The following is a 20,173-nucleotide window of genomic DNA, read 5'->3' as shown; positions in this document are numbered from 1 at the left end:
TCACTGACAGTTTTATTGCAAGAATTATCTAAAGCTTTCCAAACAGGAATCTTTGTAAGGTTTCATTTGTATTTTACAGCAGTGTAGCTGTTGTCTGCTGTACTGCTACGAGCGAAAATAAGAGCTTGCGTCTGCGGGTCACATTCCATGCATAATGAGGCCAAAGCGCAGCGGCATCTTCTCTCCCCAAACCGAACGCATCCGCAGCTCCGCTCCTTAAATAGCCGGAGCGTCCGGGACCGAGCAGTACCGTGCGATGCCGATAATCACAGCTGGAGCGGTTATTTTTATGAGATATGACGACCCTGAAATACTCCTCACCGAACTCCTTGACACCGAGCGTCAGGGGCTCTAAAAATATTTTTCAATCCCTAAAAAGAAGGTGTTTGTGTTCCGATTGTGACCTGGAGCTCAAGTAGCTGGTGTGTGTGTGTGTGTGTGCTGCTGAGCCAAAAGCGCTTAGTTTTGGGTCTCAGAGAGAGATGGAGAACCGTGTGTGTGTCTGTGTGTGTGTGTGTGTAATATTCAGTCTGAATCACAAGCCAAAGAGAATATGGCGGAGCAGCAGGTCTCTGCTTCCCCAAACATGGCTCATTTAAGAGGGGAATTCCCAACAGCTCGTGCAAGGTGACTCCTCACAGCTGCACACACACACACACACACACACACACACACACACACACACACACTCTCTCCAGGTTCCTTACACTGCCAAAGATCACAATAGTTCCTCAGCTGGATGCAATAAAACATATGCACAAGGAAATTCACAGGTAAGCAGCAAAAACAGCATGTGCTGACGTTAAAATCAGGAAAAAATGATTTGTTTTGATTTTGTTTACACCACAGCCCTGTTCAATACTGGATTTGGATCGGTCAGACAGTGGAGGTTAATTTTTCCTCTAAATGCGACGCAGCTGCAAATCACACGTTATTTGAAAGGATGTATAGAGCAAACACTCAACATGAATAAATTCAAAATGTGTTTAACATTTATGGAAGTCTCCAGTGTCAGCGCTTCGGACCAGTCAGAGGTACAGAGCAGCTCACACCTTTCTCTGTAACTTTTGTGTCTTCGAGAGAGAATAAAAACAGATGCTGTGAGGGAATGACTGTTTACAGCTGCTATAACATATCTGAGCAGAGGAACGTGTTTTGTGAATATTCCTCAGCATTAAATATCTAAACGACTAAAACCTACAATGCTTGGTTCTTTAACAAATAAAATATTGTGAATGTTAGGTTATGTTAATTCTCTGTGCAATAGGAGGAATTACAGTCCTACATTACAGGAGGATTACAGGAGGAAAACAGTTAGGGATGTGCCATGAGAGGAAAATAATCCTCCTCAGAATAATAAGTACTCCTCCACCTCATCACACCATGCTGTGGCTTATTGTTTTCCTTTTTTAACAGCACCACATGAGTGTTTTATTCCTCAAAGTATAATATAATTAGTGAGCAAGATTTATTTTAAATGACTATTTATGACCAAAGATTAAAAAGTCATTATAAGTTATCGTCTCTTTCAGCTATAAGGGAGTTAAAGATCAGATAGCATGTGATACAGATTTCTGAACCTGACCCCAGTCACTCCCAGGAGCTAATACCAAGTTTTACAGCATTTTACAGGTTCTACAGGTCTACTCAGATTATTCCATACTCCTTACATAATACACATGCATGTTTGGCTCTAAACTTAGAGTCACACGCTTGTCTAGTTTCCCTCTCGCTGTCCCAGAAGGCCATTCATGAACGTGAAACAGGAAGCGGCCACACAAATGCAGGAAACAATCGGGAAGGTCATACTGTTCATAGCCAGGAAGGCCATGAGCACGGCGCCACTGTTTCCTCCAACACACACATCCATCACACACATTCCAACTGCCCAACGGTGACACACACACGTACACACACGCACACAGTCTCACACATACATAAACACTGACACTCACAGACACACATAGTGACATGCACAGACACACACAGTCTCACACACGGACAGTGGCGCACACAGTGACACACATGCACAGACACACAGTCTCACACACGGACAGTGACACACATGCACACACACACGCACGCACAGACACACACAGTCTCACACACGGACAGTGGCGCACACAGTGACACACATGCACAGACACACAGTGACACACATGCACAGACACACACGCACGCACAGACACACATGCACAGACACACAGTCTCACACACGGACAGTGACACACATGCACACACACGCACGCACAGACACACACAGTCTCACACACGGACACACATGCACAGACACACACACGCACACAATGACACACATACACAGTTGCACGCACAGTGACACACGCACACATGCACACGGAGACACACACACACAGACACACCATGCTGTCGTGCTGCCTAGCAACCAAACGGTGTGTGCAGTGATATTAATAAACTTAATGCTTGGGAAAATAAAGCCTGAAACTCTAGTGAGACTACTCAAACAGCTAACCCCAAAATCCCATCATGCCCTGCAACACAACTAATCACTGCTGATCATGACATCATAACACGTCCTGTCCTGACATGTTAAAGAGAACGGTCCTAACAGCACGTCCTGAAGAGTTTTATTCCTCTCACAGCGCACGAGTCCAGCTATTACAAAGCCCATGAAACTATTTAGCACTTAGATTATAGGAGCTATAAATAGCTGCTCCCTCACTGTTCCAATTCTAATGCTAGTTTTATATGTCACCTACACGGCCATGCACACCATATAACATAGTGAACGCTTTAATCTGCACATGCCGCACTCCTCTCACCCTCTCTCAGGTGAGTAAGTGCTTGAGCCGGGTATTTGCCATTTGGGACTCACTCAATGTCTAGCCTAAAATGTAAGTGACAGCTGTTGCCATGGTTACACCATATTAAAGTAGGCCTCATTTATGTGAAATGTATTCATGAATCGTTTACAGGAGCATTTACATGAGATTTCTCTATGAGGAGACTCACTAACAATCTATTGTGCTCTGTAACATAAGTTACTGTGATCATTCAAGCAGGCAAAAGTAATGGCACCCTAACAAAAGCTGCATTCTGCAGTGGCTAGGCTGCGTTAGTGGAAGACTTGGTGTATGCTGGAGGTGCTTGTACACATTTCAGCCATCATTTCGCTCTCTTCAGGTTCCAGTGTGCGTTTTATGTAGTTCTGTGGGCTGTGCTGTGAATCTACATGCACACAAGTACGCATAAAATCACAGACGTACAAATGTGTCAGGAAACCTTGATACCATACCATACTGCTTCACTAAATGACTAATGAGGCCAGACCTTGTTATCTGCACTTGAAAATATCTTCAGTAGTCCAAATCAATCAACGCAAGTCGTTATAGTTTTGGTTGCTGCTATACAAACACAGTTTTATTATTAGCATTAGTATTATTAGCAGTAATAGGAATAGAAGGAATCCAAAAGGCCCATCCTAAAGCAGCCTTGACAGAAGGCCATTTCAGGCTGTGTCCAGATCCAGCCCTGTGCACTCCGTCTGCACTCCTGTTCTAAGCTTGCTGGTATTATTTTGAGGTCAGCAGTGTGAGCTCTGATATACGGCTGTGCTTGGCTTGAGCTGGAGCTCTTAATAAGGACAGAGCACTGGCTGTGGCTAAAAGAGGACCAAAGGATGGTGCACATGGTGCACACGCACATTCCCGTGTTTAACACATCCTCCTGAATCCAATCCATCGCTTTACTCTCATAATTTCTCTGAATAAACTGACGGGGGGCATGTGTCTGATTTCACACACACAGTCAATGTTTACTGTAATCAGATTTTCAATAGAATACTGCCAAAATGTAATACAATACACATCTTTAATCTAGTGTGTGAAATTTTTACCATGTTTAGAATATTATTATAACTTTTCAGCATTTAAATCTGACAGAAATGTAGGCTTTTGAGTCATTTTGGACGCGCTACAAGTCAAACATGTTTAATATGAAATCACCCATCAGCACCTGCTCTGTAAATATCATCAGCATCGACATCAGCCTCTCAAAAACTCACAGTGGTTAAGCATTAGCCCCGAGCACCACATTACCTGCAACTTAGCAACTTTTAGCAAGCCGTAAGCTCTGAAATCACACTGTATAACAAGGCCATGCATCAAAAGGTGCAGTGATAGCTCAAGCGGTTAAGGATCTGGGTTGTTGCACAGAAAATCAGGGCTCAAGCCCCAGCACTGCAAAGCTGCCACTGTTGGACCCCTGAGCAAGGCCCTCAACCCACCCTGCACCAGGAGCAGTGCATCAGAGCTGACCCTATGCTCTGACCCCAACCTCCAAAGATGGAATATGAGAAGAAAGAATTTCACTGTGCAGTAATGTATATGTGACAAATAAAGCCTTCTTCTGTCACACAGTCTGCGCTTCATTACCTATATACTGCTGTCATTGATACTGCTAAACCACTGCAAATCACTGCATACAACACAGCTAATATGAGTAGAAGTTATTCAGTTATCTGATATGGATTTATCTTCCCTTGAACTGCTGATTCCAGAAAATTGTTTTCATTCTGTTCCGTCAGAAAGAACAAAAACTGTCATTGTAGGTCGGGGAAGTCCACAAGGAACACAGTCTGTTCTATTCTCTTGTGAAAAAAGGAGAGTCGTTTTGGTCATCTTTCACATCTCATTCCATTTGCTTTGTGAATCGCAGCCGGAAATGCAAATACGGCAACCACAACATTACAATCACATGACCGAGTTGTGTAGTGTTATACACACTACTGTATGTCCGACTGCCTGAGAAGAGACAAGTGTGTGTGAGTGAATGAGAGAGAGAGAGAGAGAGAGAGAGAGAGAGAGAGAGAGAGAGAGAGAGAATGATGTGTGTGTTGGTATTATGTAAATACGGCTTTTAAAAGTGCAGTCATTGATAACGAGGCCTCTGGATCCCTCAGGGCTTCCTGTTACGCTAATGAATGGAGGTTGGTGTAGCACAACACATACACACACACACACCAATCCAATGCAATTTACACTGGGATTCTAATACCACTCAGAAGCAGGTCAACTCTCTTATACACAGCACACGTGACACACACATATACACACACTTTAATGAGAATAAGATCATGTGATTTAACAGCTCTGATTAGTATCTTTACAGTGGCACACTGCAGGACAGACACATGGATCACTTCCTGGAGAGGCAGTTAACACACTTCATTCAAAATGTGTACACACACACTCTTCCTCATTCTAGTACACAGTGATGAAGACCCCAGGTGTGTGTCAATTTACTGGTTACACTGCATGATATGCCAGGTCCCACAAACCTGGAGAAAAATTGATAAGCATGGCTTCATCATGTCCTGCCATATACAACCTCTCACTAAGTGTGGATAGAGACATTATGAAGCAAAATAAAAGTTGATGAGTTTGGTGGTTTAGGCAAGTAAACAAAACAAACAAACAACTAGTAAACAAACAAAATCAATTAAACTAGTAGGTTGGATAGTAAATAAACAAAAACCCAAGCAAAAGCATAAACAAACAAATAAAAACTATTAAACTAATAGGTTGGTAAGTAAGTAAACAAAACCCCAAACAGATTAGTAAACAAACAAATAAAAACCTCAAACTAAAAGGTTGGTAAGTAAGTAAACAAAAACCCAAACAAACTAGTAAAGAAAAATAAAATCAATTAATCTAGTACGTTGGTAAGTAAGTAAACAAAAACCCAAACAAACTAGTAAGCAAACAAAATCGATTAACTTAGTAGGTTGCTAAATAAGTAAACAAAAACCCAAACAGACTAGTAAACAAACAAATAAAAACTATCAAACTAATAGGTTGGTAAATAAGTAAACAAAAACCCAAACAAACTAGTAAACAAACAAAATCAATTAACTTAGTAGGTTGCTAAATAAGTAAACAAAAACCCAAACAGACTAGTAAACAAACAAATAAAAACTATCAAACTAATAGGTTGGTAAATAAGTAAACAAAAACCCAAACAAACTAGTAAACAAACAAAATCAATTAACTTAGTAGGTTGCTAAATAAGTAAACAAAAACCCAAACAGACTAGTAAACAAACAAATAAAAACTATTAAACTAATAGGTTGGTAAATAAAGTAAACAAAAACCCAAACAAACTAGCAAAAAAACAAAATCAACTAAACTAACTAGTTTGTTTGGGTTTTTGTTTACTTACTTACCAAGATATTAGTAAAACACCAGTATATATGAAATAAACAAGTGAACCAGTAAGTGCATGCATAAATAAATAAATAAATAAATAAATAATCAAGAAAGAAAGAAAATCAGAGTCAGCGAGTTTTTTCCCCTCAGACAGTCATCTCTCGTGTCTCCTGTGTTTTCATCTGATTAAAGGACACAGACACAGAAATGGACTTTTATTTACCTCTCATTACCACCAGAGAACAAAACACCGTGCTCCGAGTGTGTGTGTGTGTGTATATAAAGGGAACAAAGATCACCACTCTTCCTCTGACTGATGAATAAAAAGCTCTTCTGCTCTGCTGGACTCGCACACATTGGATATTTGCATAATGAGCGAAAGAAATGACCCTCATACTCCAGAGGTGGAAAAGTACTGAGATGTTCAACTCCAGCCAAACTTTAGAGGATCTTCCTCACAGTCTTCCCGACTACGTGTGGAATTATCCGGCCAAAAACTGCACTCGGGTTACACGAGACTACTTGTAATGAAAATGAAATTACTTCTTTATTATTTTATCTAAAGAGGAGTTTCATTTGAAAGCAGTGACATGACTTTACCTGTAAGCAATGCTTTCTGTCTGCTTACACACAACAGAGGCACTTCACAGTTCATACTCTTTCTTACGGAATATTGAACAAACATAATAAATGCAATAACATAGCATACAATAACATTAAAGAATTTCCTTCGGGATTAATAAAGTTCTATCTTCTCTAATCCTAATATAAATACTATACAATTCATCCTAGCAAAAGAAAACCAGCGAGGTCTGGTTATGGATAAACATTTCCAGTTCCAAAACATTTCTCTTCCAAATCCAATCCTCGCCATGTGTTTGAGGATCTGATGTGGGCCATGTGAGATCTGATCTATCATTATGGAGTGAAAGATCACTGCTATTTCCTGTTAGTGAAAATCTGACATGCTGCCTGGTTGATTCTGTTAGCTCCAGGAACCTGTGCTAGTCGTACCTGGAATTAGCGAAGAAACCGAGCAAAGCTTCATCTCAGACTGTTATGAAGCGCTTCAGTGCATCAGCCACTGATCTGATCTGTCAGCGTGGAGCGTCCACTGTGAAAGAGCCCTTACCATGGAAACGATAAAGTAATAAATCCAGCAGATTAAAATAAACCTGCTGCACTACTGTCAGAGCTGCTGTTACCTTCTGACTTATCCCTGAAACATAAAGCAATAAGCATGGTGTAGTCCTCGTGCAGCAGGTCAGTAGGTTCGTGTTTAGCTTTCATATACATACATATAGACGGGACACAGGAAATATGTGATGCATCATATAAAAAGAGTGTAGGAAGACAGAAGGGTGCTCCCTCTGGAGGAAGCGTGGATCAAGTGCCCTAGCTCAAGGACAGCGTGGCATTACAGCAGCTGGTATTAAACTCATGACGTCTTGAGTCGTAGCCAAGTTCCCTGAACACTGAGCTAACGGCACTTAGAACGGCCGAGAGGCAATAACATGCCATACGTGGTCATGCCTGAGAGATTAACGTCTCTCTCTCTCTCTCTCTCTCTCTCTCTGTCTCTCTCTCACACACACACACGCACGGGGACTAACTTAAACGTAGTAGGAGATGCTAACATGTTAGCACTGCAATAGGAAAGGGCAGTTGAGGTCCTTATCTGCCGTCGTCAGGGCACTTTCCCTGGAAGTGGGAGTGGAGCAGAATACACCCACCCCACAAAGTAAGGGTGTGTGTGTGTTAGTTAGTTACTGGGAACTGGGTAAGGAATGCTTTCAGAGAAAGAAATAATGAAAAAGAAAGAGAGAGAGAGAGAGAGAGAGAGAGAGAAGAAAATTGGGAAAAAGAAGGGAAGCATGATGGAGTGAGTACAGAAGGAAAGTCGAGCAGTGTGAGGTGAGGTGAGGAGACGTGTGCAGTGTGTGGAGGTTTAAAGTGTTTGATTGCCCTCTGTGATGCGACACGTTTAACTCGCTCAAAAACAAACAATAATCTGCTCACTTCCACGTGACAGCTGTGATCTTGCACCAACTTCCTCAAACACACACACATACACGCACACACGCTTTGCGGAAATGGTTTAAATAATCTGTTTTATTGTTTATCTGATCTGAAGCTGAGGCTGAGGAATGCCGCACCGTTATTAGGGCAGAGGGAGAAGCGGTTACGGCTACACATGTGTGACAGTGAACTTTGACCCCGAAAAGCAGCGGTTGCATAACATGGAGTGCGAGAACATGCTGTGCCCGAGAAGAAATATCACTTATTTAACCACAAGATCAACCCTGTGTGTGTGTGTGTGTGTATAAACAGTCTCAATCAGAGACACGTGAGTTCTGTTAGCAGCGCACACACATACAGAAAATAAAGACAATGAAGCAAAACACAACAAAACTGAGCAAGAAAATCAAAAAGTTAAAAAAAAAAAAAACTATAAATTTAATTTGTGTTTACTATTCATACATTGAAAACATTATTATTATGATAATTATCATTATTATTATAGTTACATCTTTTTTTATTAGCAGTTACCACCACGTATTAATATTTACTAGTATTTATTACTGTGTAGAAATGTTTATGAATGTTTAGTGGATATTAGAGGTTAGAAATGTTTATTAATTGGTGTATTATGTTAAATGTTGGTTATTAGTTGTTATTTATGGGTATTTGGAGTTACTGAAGGTTATTAACAGGTATTAAGGCTGTTAGTGGTTATTAATGGGTATTTGGAGTTATTGAAGGTAATTAATAGGTATAGTGGTTATTAATGGGTATTAGTTGTTATTTATCTATATTAAAGGCTATTAGCAGGTGAATATTAATGCTTAATCATGTTGCAAGTTGTTATTAATGTTTATTAAAGAGTATTAGTTGTCATTAATATGTATTAATGGGTATTAGGAGGTATTGATGGTTATTAACGTTGTTAGTGGTTATTAGTTGTTATTAATATGTAATAATGGGTAATAGGAGTTATTCATGTTAATATTGTTAGTGGTTATTAGTTGTTATTAATATGTAATAATGGGATTAAGAGATATTCATGGTTATGAATGTTGTTAGTGGTTACTGGAGTTTATGAAAGTTGTTATTAATATGTAATAATAGGTATTAGGAATTATTGAGGGTTCTGAATGTTGTTAGCGGTTATTAGCGTGTATAAGTGGATGATGGTTATTAGCGGTTTCAGTACCGTGGTGTATATGTGTAGACATTTCTGCTGGTTTTTGCTGTGTATTAGAGTTCAGTGCCTTCAGGCTCCAGCACTTCATCTCTAATCATCATCTCCTCTCCACTTTTCCACACACAAGTCGTTTCAAGCAGAAAAGCACTCAAATATTTCAGTGCGAGTGAAACCACAGCCGTCCCAGAGAGGAGTCTTTCAGCACACTCTGTCTCAGTGTTCCTCCCTCCCTCTCTCTCTCTCTCTCACACACACACACACACTCTCTCTCTCTTTCTCTCTCTCTCTCTCTCTCTCTCTCTCTCTCTCTCACACACACACACACACACACACTCTCTCTCTCTCTCTTTCTCTCTCTCTCTCTCACACACACACACACTCTCTCTCTCTCTCACACACACGCACACACTCTCTCTCTCTCTCTCTCTCTCTCTCTCTCTCTCTCTCACACACACACACACACTCTCTCTCTCTCACACACACACTCTCTCTCTCTCTCTCTCACACACACACACACACTCACTCTCTCTCTCTCTCTCTCACACACACACACACACACACACCGTCCGTGTCTCCCTCTCTCCCTCACACACAGTCTCAGTCTCCCTCCCTCTCTCTCCCTCTCGCTCACACACACTTTCTCTCTCTCACACACACACTCTCTCTCTCTCTCTCTCTCTCTCTCACTCACTCACTCACTCACACACACACACACTCTCTCACTCACACACACACACCGTCCATGTCTCCCTCTCTCCCTCACACACAGTCTCAGTCTCCCTCCCTCTCTCTCCCTCTCGCTCACACACACACAGACACACACCCTCTCTCTCGGCTCCTGTAACAGGAGTGCATGTTTAAAGCCATCTACCGATTCCACTCCGCTGCTGCTGCCATTTCATCATCCTCCAGAAACGGAGCTTGGCTTTTGTCAACACTTGTATAAACCTCTTCACCTGATCACATGACGTGGTATGAAGGACAAATCCAGGCCACGTAACACACTTGGAGCAAAGAGCCATCTGCCCACTTCCACCTGCATCAGCTCATGGAGGCACATGATTGGCTAGAGTCGCTGTGATTGACAGGAGAGAGAGGGGGAGTGTGCGACTGTTGAGGAGTCTACAGTTTACAACTGCTATAACGTGAGTGAGAAGAGGAAATAACTTGCAGCATGGACGTTCTACTACAGTAAATGTAACTGCAATTAAATAAAAAGTATTATTAGCACACATCTAATAAGTTCCTCCTACCAGCATCCATTTCTCTCTCACTCCTGTTATATGAGCAGCTTTGCATTGCAAATGAGTGTTTACTACCAGGGGAGTGTGTGTTACTCCATCAGCGAGGAGGGACACATGCTCAGGAAATGTCACACTACACCCCTGTCATGACACACTGAGCTTACACACACACACACACACATCCCTAACCTGTAAATTAGTCTCAGAAATTTTTTTGACATAAAAGCAGCATTTCACTGCAAGAAGCTGAGGTTTTGTTTTGGGTTTTTTTCCCCCGACGTCACAGATTACTTGTCTCTAGACAAAAATTTCATGCCATTCTTTCCTCGTTGATAATTCAGCATTCGAGTGCTACAACATTTATCACTGCAATAAAAATGAGAACATCTTTACAGGTCAATTCATCAGAGTTTCCTTATTAGGAGTTTGTTGTAAATTATACTCAGATTATTAAACCTAGCTTCAGACAGAGAAATGCCTGAAACAGATTAAATGTACAGCAACAGTATTCATGTTACGTGATCTAAAACAGCAGCCTGGTATGTGATTTAATTACTAAAAACGGATAACAGTACACTAAAAGAGTTCACAATATGGTGACAAATCACGCAAGCTGATAAAATGACCATAAGATCATGTGATTAAAAAGTCTGGCCATGTAATGAAGATGAAGCCGCAGTTAAGAGTTAAGGAAAAGACTTTGAGGTAATACAATATTTTTCTGTCCATTAGCATGTTTCTCAACAATCACTAGTGTATCTGAAGCGTTTAGCTTCATGCTACACTCTCCTCCTACTGACCGGTGTCGGAGTTTCAAACTCGAAAATTTTAATCTAAAGACTTCTCACATCAGCAGATCTTTTTCCTTTTAATCACCAGGGTTTGTTTGCAATAGCACTAAATCCTCAGTCACTTTTTTTTGTTCTAAGCCCATCGCTCTCCACTCACATGCAAAAAAAAAAAGTCATTCCTTATTGCATGATTTTTGCCTCAGGTCAAACATTACACCGTATAAAGGCAGTTTAAAAGCAGGATGTTGTTTCTGGTTGTATTTGAATACATAAATCTACAGAAATCCAGTGAAACAGGTCCTGACAACCTAAAGGAACCTGAATAAGAGAGCGTTCAAATCTAAACCAGAAAGAAAAAAAAGGTAACACTCACTCCTCTGACAGTGATCCTGGTTCCAGCAGCGCTCTCCGTAATGGCCGTTGATGGTGGTCTGGACGCACGTGATCTTTCCGGCGATGGTTCCGGGACAGATGTCGCCGCACTCGCGCTCGTTTTTGTTCGCCACAATGTAGTTGTCCTCCACCGAGTCTAGGATCTTGGACCAGTCGAGAGTGGAGAGGTAGCAGAGGTCGGGGTTCTTCTCCATGCGCACGGCTCCGCGAGTTATGTTCATCAGACCATAAAGCCCCACCTCCTTCAGCTGCAGCATCTCGAAGATCACCAAGGCGTAGTTGAAGAACAGGTTGTTGCCGCGGATGACGGCGAGGTTGGGAAACAGATCCCTAAGGCTCTCTAGGCCGTAGACGCGGAACAGCAGCAGGTAGTCGGTGATCATCACCAGCTTGGGGAAGCTCAGGCCGCGGAAGTCGTCAGCTCGGGTCTTGAACATGAGCAGGATCTTCAGGTGGCCCTCGATCACTGTGCAGTTCTCCAGAGTGCGCAGGTTGGTCACGTCGTTCCGGATGTCTTTGCTGGGGCAGACTGAAGAGGGAGAGAAGAAGAGACAGAGATGGGTCAGGTTCAGAAAAATGTGGTTTAAGTGGTTTAAAAGTGGTTTAAGACTAAAAACTAATGACAAAGTAGCTAGTCGAGTCTTCTAGCATAAAGCCAACACACTAGACAAGTGAAATTCATCCATCCAACCATTTTCTATATCCGCTTTATTCCTAATTAGGGTCACAGGAATCTGCTGGAGCCTATCCCAGCACACATTGGACGAAAGGAAGGGGTACACCCTGGACAGGTCATCAGTCCATCACAGGGCCACACATATAGACACACACTCACTCCTATGGGCAATTTAGAATTATCAATCAACCTAATGTACATGTTTTTGGACTGTGGGAGGAAACCAAAGTACCCGGAGTAAACCCACGCAGGCATGGGGAGAACATGCAAACTCCACACAGCAAGGCCCCTGCCTGTTTGAACCCACGATTTGAACCCAGAACCTTCTTGCTGTGAGGCAACAGTGCTAACCAATAAGCCACCATGCTGCCCCACAAGAGAAATTCAACATGATGGAAAAACAACACACTTTTTTGAGACAACACAAATACAGTCAGTCATTTCATAATAATTATAATGTCAGATCTGATTACATGTCTTCTGTACTGAAGCTTTAAAGAATTTTGACATTTTGGCCTGAACATTTCAAACTGTAAATTTTTAACTTTAAACAAATCTGAATATTGAATTGTACTTTATATATTGAAGTTGTAAAATATTCATTTTATACTTGTAAAACGTTCTTTCTTTGCTGATGTGTGAAATTACAGTGTGTTAAAAAAAATATTGTACTGAATCTTTACAACTTTACAAAATGATTCAAAAACAAATTTTGGAAAATCGTTAAAGACTAAATCTTTAACACATTAAACTATTATCTTTGTAATACATTTTATCTTTAATTAAATAATTGATTTTTGTGGACATATAATAATAATAAAATATAATAAAAATATCAGCCAAATTGTAACCTATTTTTTATTTAATATTTTAAATCTAATTTAAAAAAAAAAAAAAAAAAAGAAACCACTGCATTAGAATACACCGTGATGATTTCCCCCAAACTTTATCTATAAAGTAGTTGATAATGACCGAAGTTTTTGGAAAAGAGCTCTTTCTGAGAACTCGGTGCTTTAGGGACAGATCTGCATCACGCTAAACACACATAAGTGAGCGTTAAATTGATGTATTTAAAGAATTCAGCCATAAAACCACAAAAAGTCTGAGTGGGTGAGGAAAAGACAAAACCAGTCCCATTTTCTTCATACTGACAGCATGTGAGAAGTGCGTATAAAAAAACACAACATCCTTCATCTGATTGATTTCCTTTAACTAAAAGTATTTCTGAGCACAGCGCTGCTGCGGTCTGGATTGGGATCGTGATTGGTCAGAAGGAGGGGATTCAGTTTGACAGCAGTGACATTTATTTCCTGAGTCAATTCCCCAACAATTACATGACAAGGTCACTGATACTGCAGTTCCCTCAGTTTCCTGGTTTTTGAGACACATTACACAATCATGAGGAATTCACTGAAGCCAATTACCTTCAACCCCTTATTCCACCTTAAGGCCACACCCCCATGTGTGTGTGTGTGTGTGTGCGATGCTGTGCAGAGTTTTTAACCTTTGAACCGTCTGTTTGAGATCTCGAATGGCTACACACAGGAATGTGAGGAGTGTGTGAGACGATTTTAAACATGAACAATGACAAACACGAGTGTTTAATCTTCCCATACTTGTTAGTTTCATCAGCTCCTGTAAAGAAAGACGTTCAAACACCAAGGATCCTGACTGATCTACTGTGAATGTTTTACATGTTGTTGTTGAGTGTGTGGGGTACAATAAACCTGCAACTTAACACACTCTTCAGTTAGGAAATCTCTCACAGAGAGCTGCTTGAAGTAGCTTCCTTTACACTGTTACACTGGATTTTGCTAATTGAATTTTGCGCTGCAGGGCTGTTACAACATTTAATGTGTGTAGTGCGTGTGTGTGTGCGCATGTGTATCACTACACATTACACAACCTTAACACCTTTCCTCCTTTCCAAGAAAAAAAAAAAAAGAAAAAAGTTTTTCATTCTTGGGGCTGTGTGTGAGTTTAAAATATCCGGGAGAATGACCCGCAGCCAAGAGATAAAGCGTACAACAATAACAGCAGCGGCCCTAAAACACGGCCCTGTGGGACCTCATGTTTATCATTTAAGTAAACAAACAAAGAAAATTAAAATAACCAAAAAAAAAAAAAAAACACGCACACAAAATAAAAAAACGAAAACAAAAACAATAGAATAGAAGGAAATGGAAGCTATTAGGATAGATAAATGAATGCCCTGTAAACTACATTTTCTGATGATTCTCACTAATACAGAGCAAATATGTAGCTGAGTGAAAAGCTCTTAAAAGTACACACTGGATAATGAACAGGCAGTGAAGCATTCTGGGAAAATTTTTTATTTAATATTCTTTATTATCCGAAGTGCACTTTCTGTCTCTCTCTTTCCCCTCTCCTTTACTAAAACACCCTCTTTTTTCCCCCTCTCCTCTCTACATCTACTCCTGGCTCTAGTCCCTACATCTAACCTACGCTCTAGTCCACATGTCTACTACACTCCTCGGGCTCATTCAATTCTACATTCTGATTGGTCAGAAGGTGTTGAATGGACTTTTATATTAATGTCCAGTTGTGGCACGTTACTACTTTATCATTTCTTTAGTAACAGCTCAATCACAGGGACATGAATGACAGACAATTCACATCAAACTTTTCTGTTAAGGAGACATTTATTTAACATTTACTGAAAAACTCTTCAGTGCTGGAGGTAGAGCTGTTACTACAGTTTCCAGCATCTTTGGTTTACGCTTTGGGGTTTCTCAGTGACGTGACATGACAAGCTGCAGGGTTTTTTGAGCAGTGCTGAGCAGAGGAAAGCGTAACGAACATGTCTTGGAATCATTCTCACTAAACACACACACACAAGTTTAGCACCTGGGACTCATCTCCTTATCACACCTACACATCAGCAGACTCTCAGTGCCTCATACACGTGTATGTGTGTGTGGCTACAACGCACCTGAATCATGAACCTCATTACTAAGGAGTCATTTATATTTTCCACATCTAATTATTTTTTATCACAATACATAATAGTAGCAGTGTTATGATATTCAATATGATTTACAACAAAATTATTTCTCTTTTAATCGTTTAAATTTTTTTTAATTACATCAATAAATTTCAGAGGAATTTTCCAAAATATTAATAACTTGCATTTTGTTGTTGAGCAATAATAAATGCTCTGTTTTGTTTAGAGTGAAGAACTTTAATTATTAGATTCATTAAATGGTTTTATTATTTCTGTAAATGTCTGAATATTTAACTCATTGTAACCTGTATGAATTGCATACATACATGGAAAATACACCAAGATTATTTGTGATTTATATTGGCTTGATATCTTGCTTTTACTATCACAACACACACACACACACACACACACACAGAGAAAGTGCACCATGGGCGTTTCTGCTGTAATGACTACTGCGGCTTGCAGTTGGTGCAGAAATCTGCCATTCAGCCATGAGTGCTGATTTACTGACAGAATGCAGAACGCATCAGTGTACACATCACTGTACACACACTCACACACACACACTGTTTCCTGTTTCTTTCCCTCCCTCAGCAATGTTGCCTCAGCAAAGAAAGAACGAGAGAGATGTAGAGAAAGAGAGAAGCAGAGAGAGAGAGAGAGAGAGCGTGAGAGCGAGAGAGAGCGTGAGAGCGAGAGAGAGCGAGAGAGAGACGGTCGATTAACTCCCGACTCACACGCCGTTTCCTCCACGTACGCATACTTCTGCTAAACAAACACACCTAGCGGTTGGTGTTATCATTCTACACAACACAAACCTGGTCATTATTTGAGTTCATTCAGCAGATGCTATTAATTATTTATTCCTGTTTCATTTGTACGTCACTAACACATCCTAGATAAAGCAGATTTATTAATCATGATCTTTTAAATGTCTCATGCACACGTGTGTGTGTGTGTGTGTGTGTGTAATACCCATTAGACATCTGAAAGATTATTCTTCTTCAAAAAATAATATAATAATGAATATAAAATATGTAATTATTTTTAATAATAAATATGAGTGAATGTTTAAAAAGGGGAATAGGTTAAATATTCAGCCATATTTATTAGTACAAATATTGCTAATAACAATATTGATAATGATAACAACAATAATAATAAACTGGGATGTGCAGCTGCACTACTGTCAGAGCTGCTCTTATGGAAAATGGATCAAAATCTTCTGACCAATCCCAATCCAGAATTCAGCAGCAGGTCAGTTTAACCTTGATGTGTAATAAATCTCATGAACTGGTGCTCACTTTCATATGTTCTCAGATTTCCAAGTGGTTGAAGCTGAAATGCAGATTTGACGATACCATAAGCAGTTAAACGCTTTTAATGAGCTGTTTAAATCAGCTCTTTCTGTCCACTTTTTTCTTTACCTCCTTTGCAGGCAAATGAAGCCAGCTCTTCACGTCTTCACTGTAACTCCAAATCATCACAGCCGAAGTTTACACGACACTTGTGTCACACTTCTCACGTGTTGTCATGCGAACGCTGCATTAAAAATAGCTGGGAACGTGCAGAGCGTTAACAGACGTAAGACTCGGAGAAACCCAGCTGTGTATTTTAAAAAACCCTGTGTGACATTTCTATTACTCGGAAACTAAGAAGAGCGATTAAAGTCCCCCAGATGGGCCGTGAATTAGACAGGCGCATGATTTGTGCTTTTGTTTGCTGCGGCTCGCAGCTGCGGCTCCATCTCGGCTGAAAAAGTGAACTATGACTTTAAACACTGATTACGACTCAAAGTTAAATACAGTTGAGTAAACATCAGGACGCTGATGCACACCGTCACCAGGTTTTGATTTTTTTTTTCTGTAGCTTGTCTTATGGTAGGAAAAACACTGCATGAGCCGACACCGCTGCGGCTAACAGCTCAACATAAATCACCAGCACCTGGCCACGAAGCAAGATCACATGTAGTGTATGTTCCCTATCCTATAACCTCCACAGCCTCAAGCAAGCCGCAAGCATGCGGAGAATCGGGTGACGAGGCGTGTTAATATCTACGCTAAACACACGATTACAGGGAAGTGTTACAGAAAAAAAAACAATCAATACCGTAACTGCAGTAATGTGATATTCAGATAAATCACTTTCACTACAGAAAGGCAACAAACAGGAAATACGCAAATACACACACATCCACAGCTGCAGGGTAGCCGGGACTCCACCTACATATTTATTACCAGCACAAATGGCACTACAAGTGGACATCAGGGTCCAGAGGAAACATCTCAAGAGCTTCTTTTTCAGAAATGTTCTGAAACTTCATGTTGTGCTGCATGAAACAAGTTCCTTCATCTATCTGCAGCACAGGTTTTTATGCTGATCTACATCACTGCTGCTTAAATCACCAGTTTGTTCATATTTTGGGAAATAAAACCTAATGATTCTTTTTGCTAGTTTTTTTTAGCAACGAGTCATTTAGCCAACAGTTTTAGGCACGACTTGCTTTTAGCCGTCTACGGATGATCAGCTTTAAAACTGTTTAGAGTCAGTGAAGTCATTACTCCCCTGCGGTGAGGGTGTTGCCGCTCTGCCTGTTGCCATGGATCTGATGCCGTGGTGCTGTGCTCACAGGTCACTGGAATTCCAGTCCGAAACAAGTTTCCGGTAACCTTTCTAAAGCACATCCTACAAGACGAGCTCGTGTGACACGTGACAAAAGGCGACTTGCTGATCATCATGAATTTCTAGATGTATTCAGTATATCTAGCCTCATGCATCCATTTTAATTCCATTGTATTTTTTCTCATCTTCATCTCTGTGGCACAGCCAGAAACATTTATTTTTTAAAATCTAACCAGCAGAATAAACTAGTTTACTACAAAAACGAGCTTTGACTTCTAGTGAGTCTCGGAGACGTGGCACGGCTTCACCCGTGTGTCTATCTTCACAGTGAACATTCGAGTGTAGAGGTCTTTCCATTTGCATGTGTAAATACTGTAAAAATTCAAATAATATTTAAACTATTTGAGAAAATTTGTTCCGAAAGGTCTAGTAAGAATTGGTCGACTCGGTTTGCATGAATATTTCTCCAAACTGTTGGAGCTGTTTTCTGAAAGCAGCCGCTGAAGCCCTGAGGCTCTGAGAGACTCCACTACCTATAGCACATGTCTGCTAAACCAGATGGGAAATGGCATCCTGACTATTCTGTGAATTTTCTTCAGAGTTCACACCCAAACCAGGAGGAGGAAACAACACATATAAATCCATCATGAGCGTAAGGAAAGCGAAAGACAAAAAGCTGTTTAGCTTTTGCAAGACAGCTTGTTTTTCAGGCAGAGTTACAAAACCGTGTGATGAGGACCAGCAGAAACCTTACAGAATACCTAATGAATAAAACACTGTGTCGTGCTGCTGAAGGAAAATAAATGATAATTCATTCTATTCATAATTTAATAAGCAAATAAAAAGTACAACTATTACTTTTTTTTTTCATTTTAAAACATTAAAATTTATTATTTAACTGAAAACTAAAAACGAATTTTAAAACAAATGCCATTTTATTACATTTATTAACTTTATGGCTGGTCACACATTTTCTCATTTTATTATTACACTGAATATTGCACATGTAATTAGTTTCTAGTAATCTGATTAATTAGGAAATTAACATGATATATTTGCTTATTAATGAAGTATGTTTTTAAAAAAAATTATTACACAGTGTCAGAATTATGATAACACATGGTGTGTAAAATCCAATTTTAGTGCAATTATTACTGAACATAATCTCATCAAACTCTGCAATTTAAAAATATTATGTTATGTTAAGGAGGAACGTCTCTCTGTCTGTGGTTAAGATAATAAAAAATGATAAGCATTTATTGAATAAATAGTGACGAGGTTAGGGAGTGTATGTTCAGGTACACAAACAAATACTGGTAATGCCCTGCTTTAAGTATAATCATTTAATTCGATTTTACAATATTTTATTTTATAATAGTACTGACTTGTGCCAAGCTCTCTTCGTATAAGGTGGTTCGGATTACATGCCTCGTTATTATATCACATTATATTATTATTTGCAATTTTAGAGGAAATACTTTGGATGTTTTTTTTGCAATTATCCAGACTTCCTGTGCTGGCTGAAGCCCAACTCCCTCTTTGTGCTGCTATATCCCTGCACTACATATGGAGTAAAATAATGGCTTGATCTTGACGTATAAAATCATTAAAAATAATTGACCTTGACGTTTAAACATATAAGAAATTAGTGTTAATCTGTGTACACTGTTTGGATGGTAACAGAGCAGTGAGTATTAAATGCCAGATTCTTACGTTCAGTGTTGGAAAGGAAAGCGGCCATCAGCACTAGGAAGTATTAATTTAACACATCAGGACCGGGAGCTTATGCTATTATTTTCACATTTAGTATATCCTGTAAATCGTCACCGCTCTAGTCGTCACAATGGTGAAAAGTAAATATTCACACACGGCACTGTTAGTTTTTCCATTTCGAACTTTCTTATCGCAGTAAGGCCAGAGAACTCAAATGGAGGACGCTGACAAACAACAAACATCAAAACAGAGACCAGAGGATTACAAACAATTGTGAGTAGGTTTTGATTTTAGAAATATGACAACCCCAGATAAACTAGGCTACAAGAGAACAAACCAATTCCCGCATAGTTAGCACACTTGGAGCTGTTTTGGT

At 40.0% G+C, this 20,173-nt stretch overlaps 1 protein-coding gene across 1 annotated transcript in view; it reads right to left on the bottom strand.

Annotated features, from left to right (window-relative positions):
• insrb (insulin receptor b) overlaps window positions 1-20,173 on the bottom strand; it is a 61,799-nt gene that overhangs the window by 27,470 nt on the left and 14,156 nt on the right. Inside the window, exon 2 of the mRNA XM_058401693.1 lies at window positions 11,799-12,347. Within this exon, the coding sequence (XP_058257676.1) occupies window positions 11,799-12,347 (549 nt within the window). The remainder of the gene's footprint in view (window positions 1-11,798; window positions 12,348-20,173) is intronic.

This window comes from Hemibagrus wyckioides, linkage group LG10 (assembly GCF_019097595.1).
Source record: "Hemibagrus wyckioides isolate EC202008001 linkage group LG10, SWU_Hwy_1.0, whole genome shotgun sequence".
Lineage (NCBI taxonomy): Eukaryota > Metazoa > Chordata > Actinopteri > Siluriformes > Bagridae > Hemibagrus > Hemibagrus wyckioides.
Note: the sequence above shows the minus strand (reverse complement) of the source record. Positions and strands in the feature narration are given on the sequence as shown.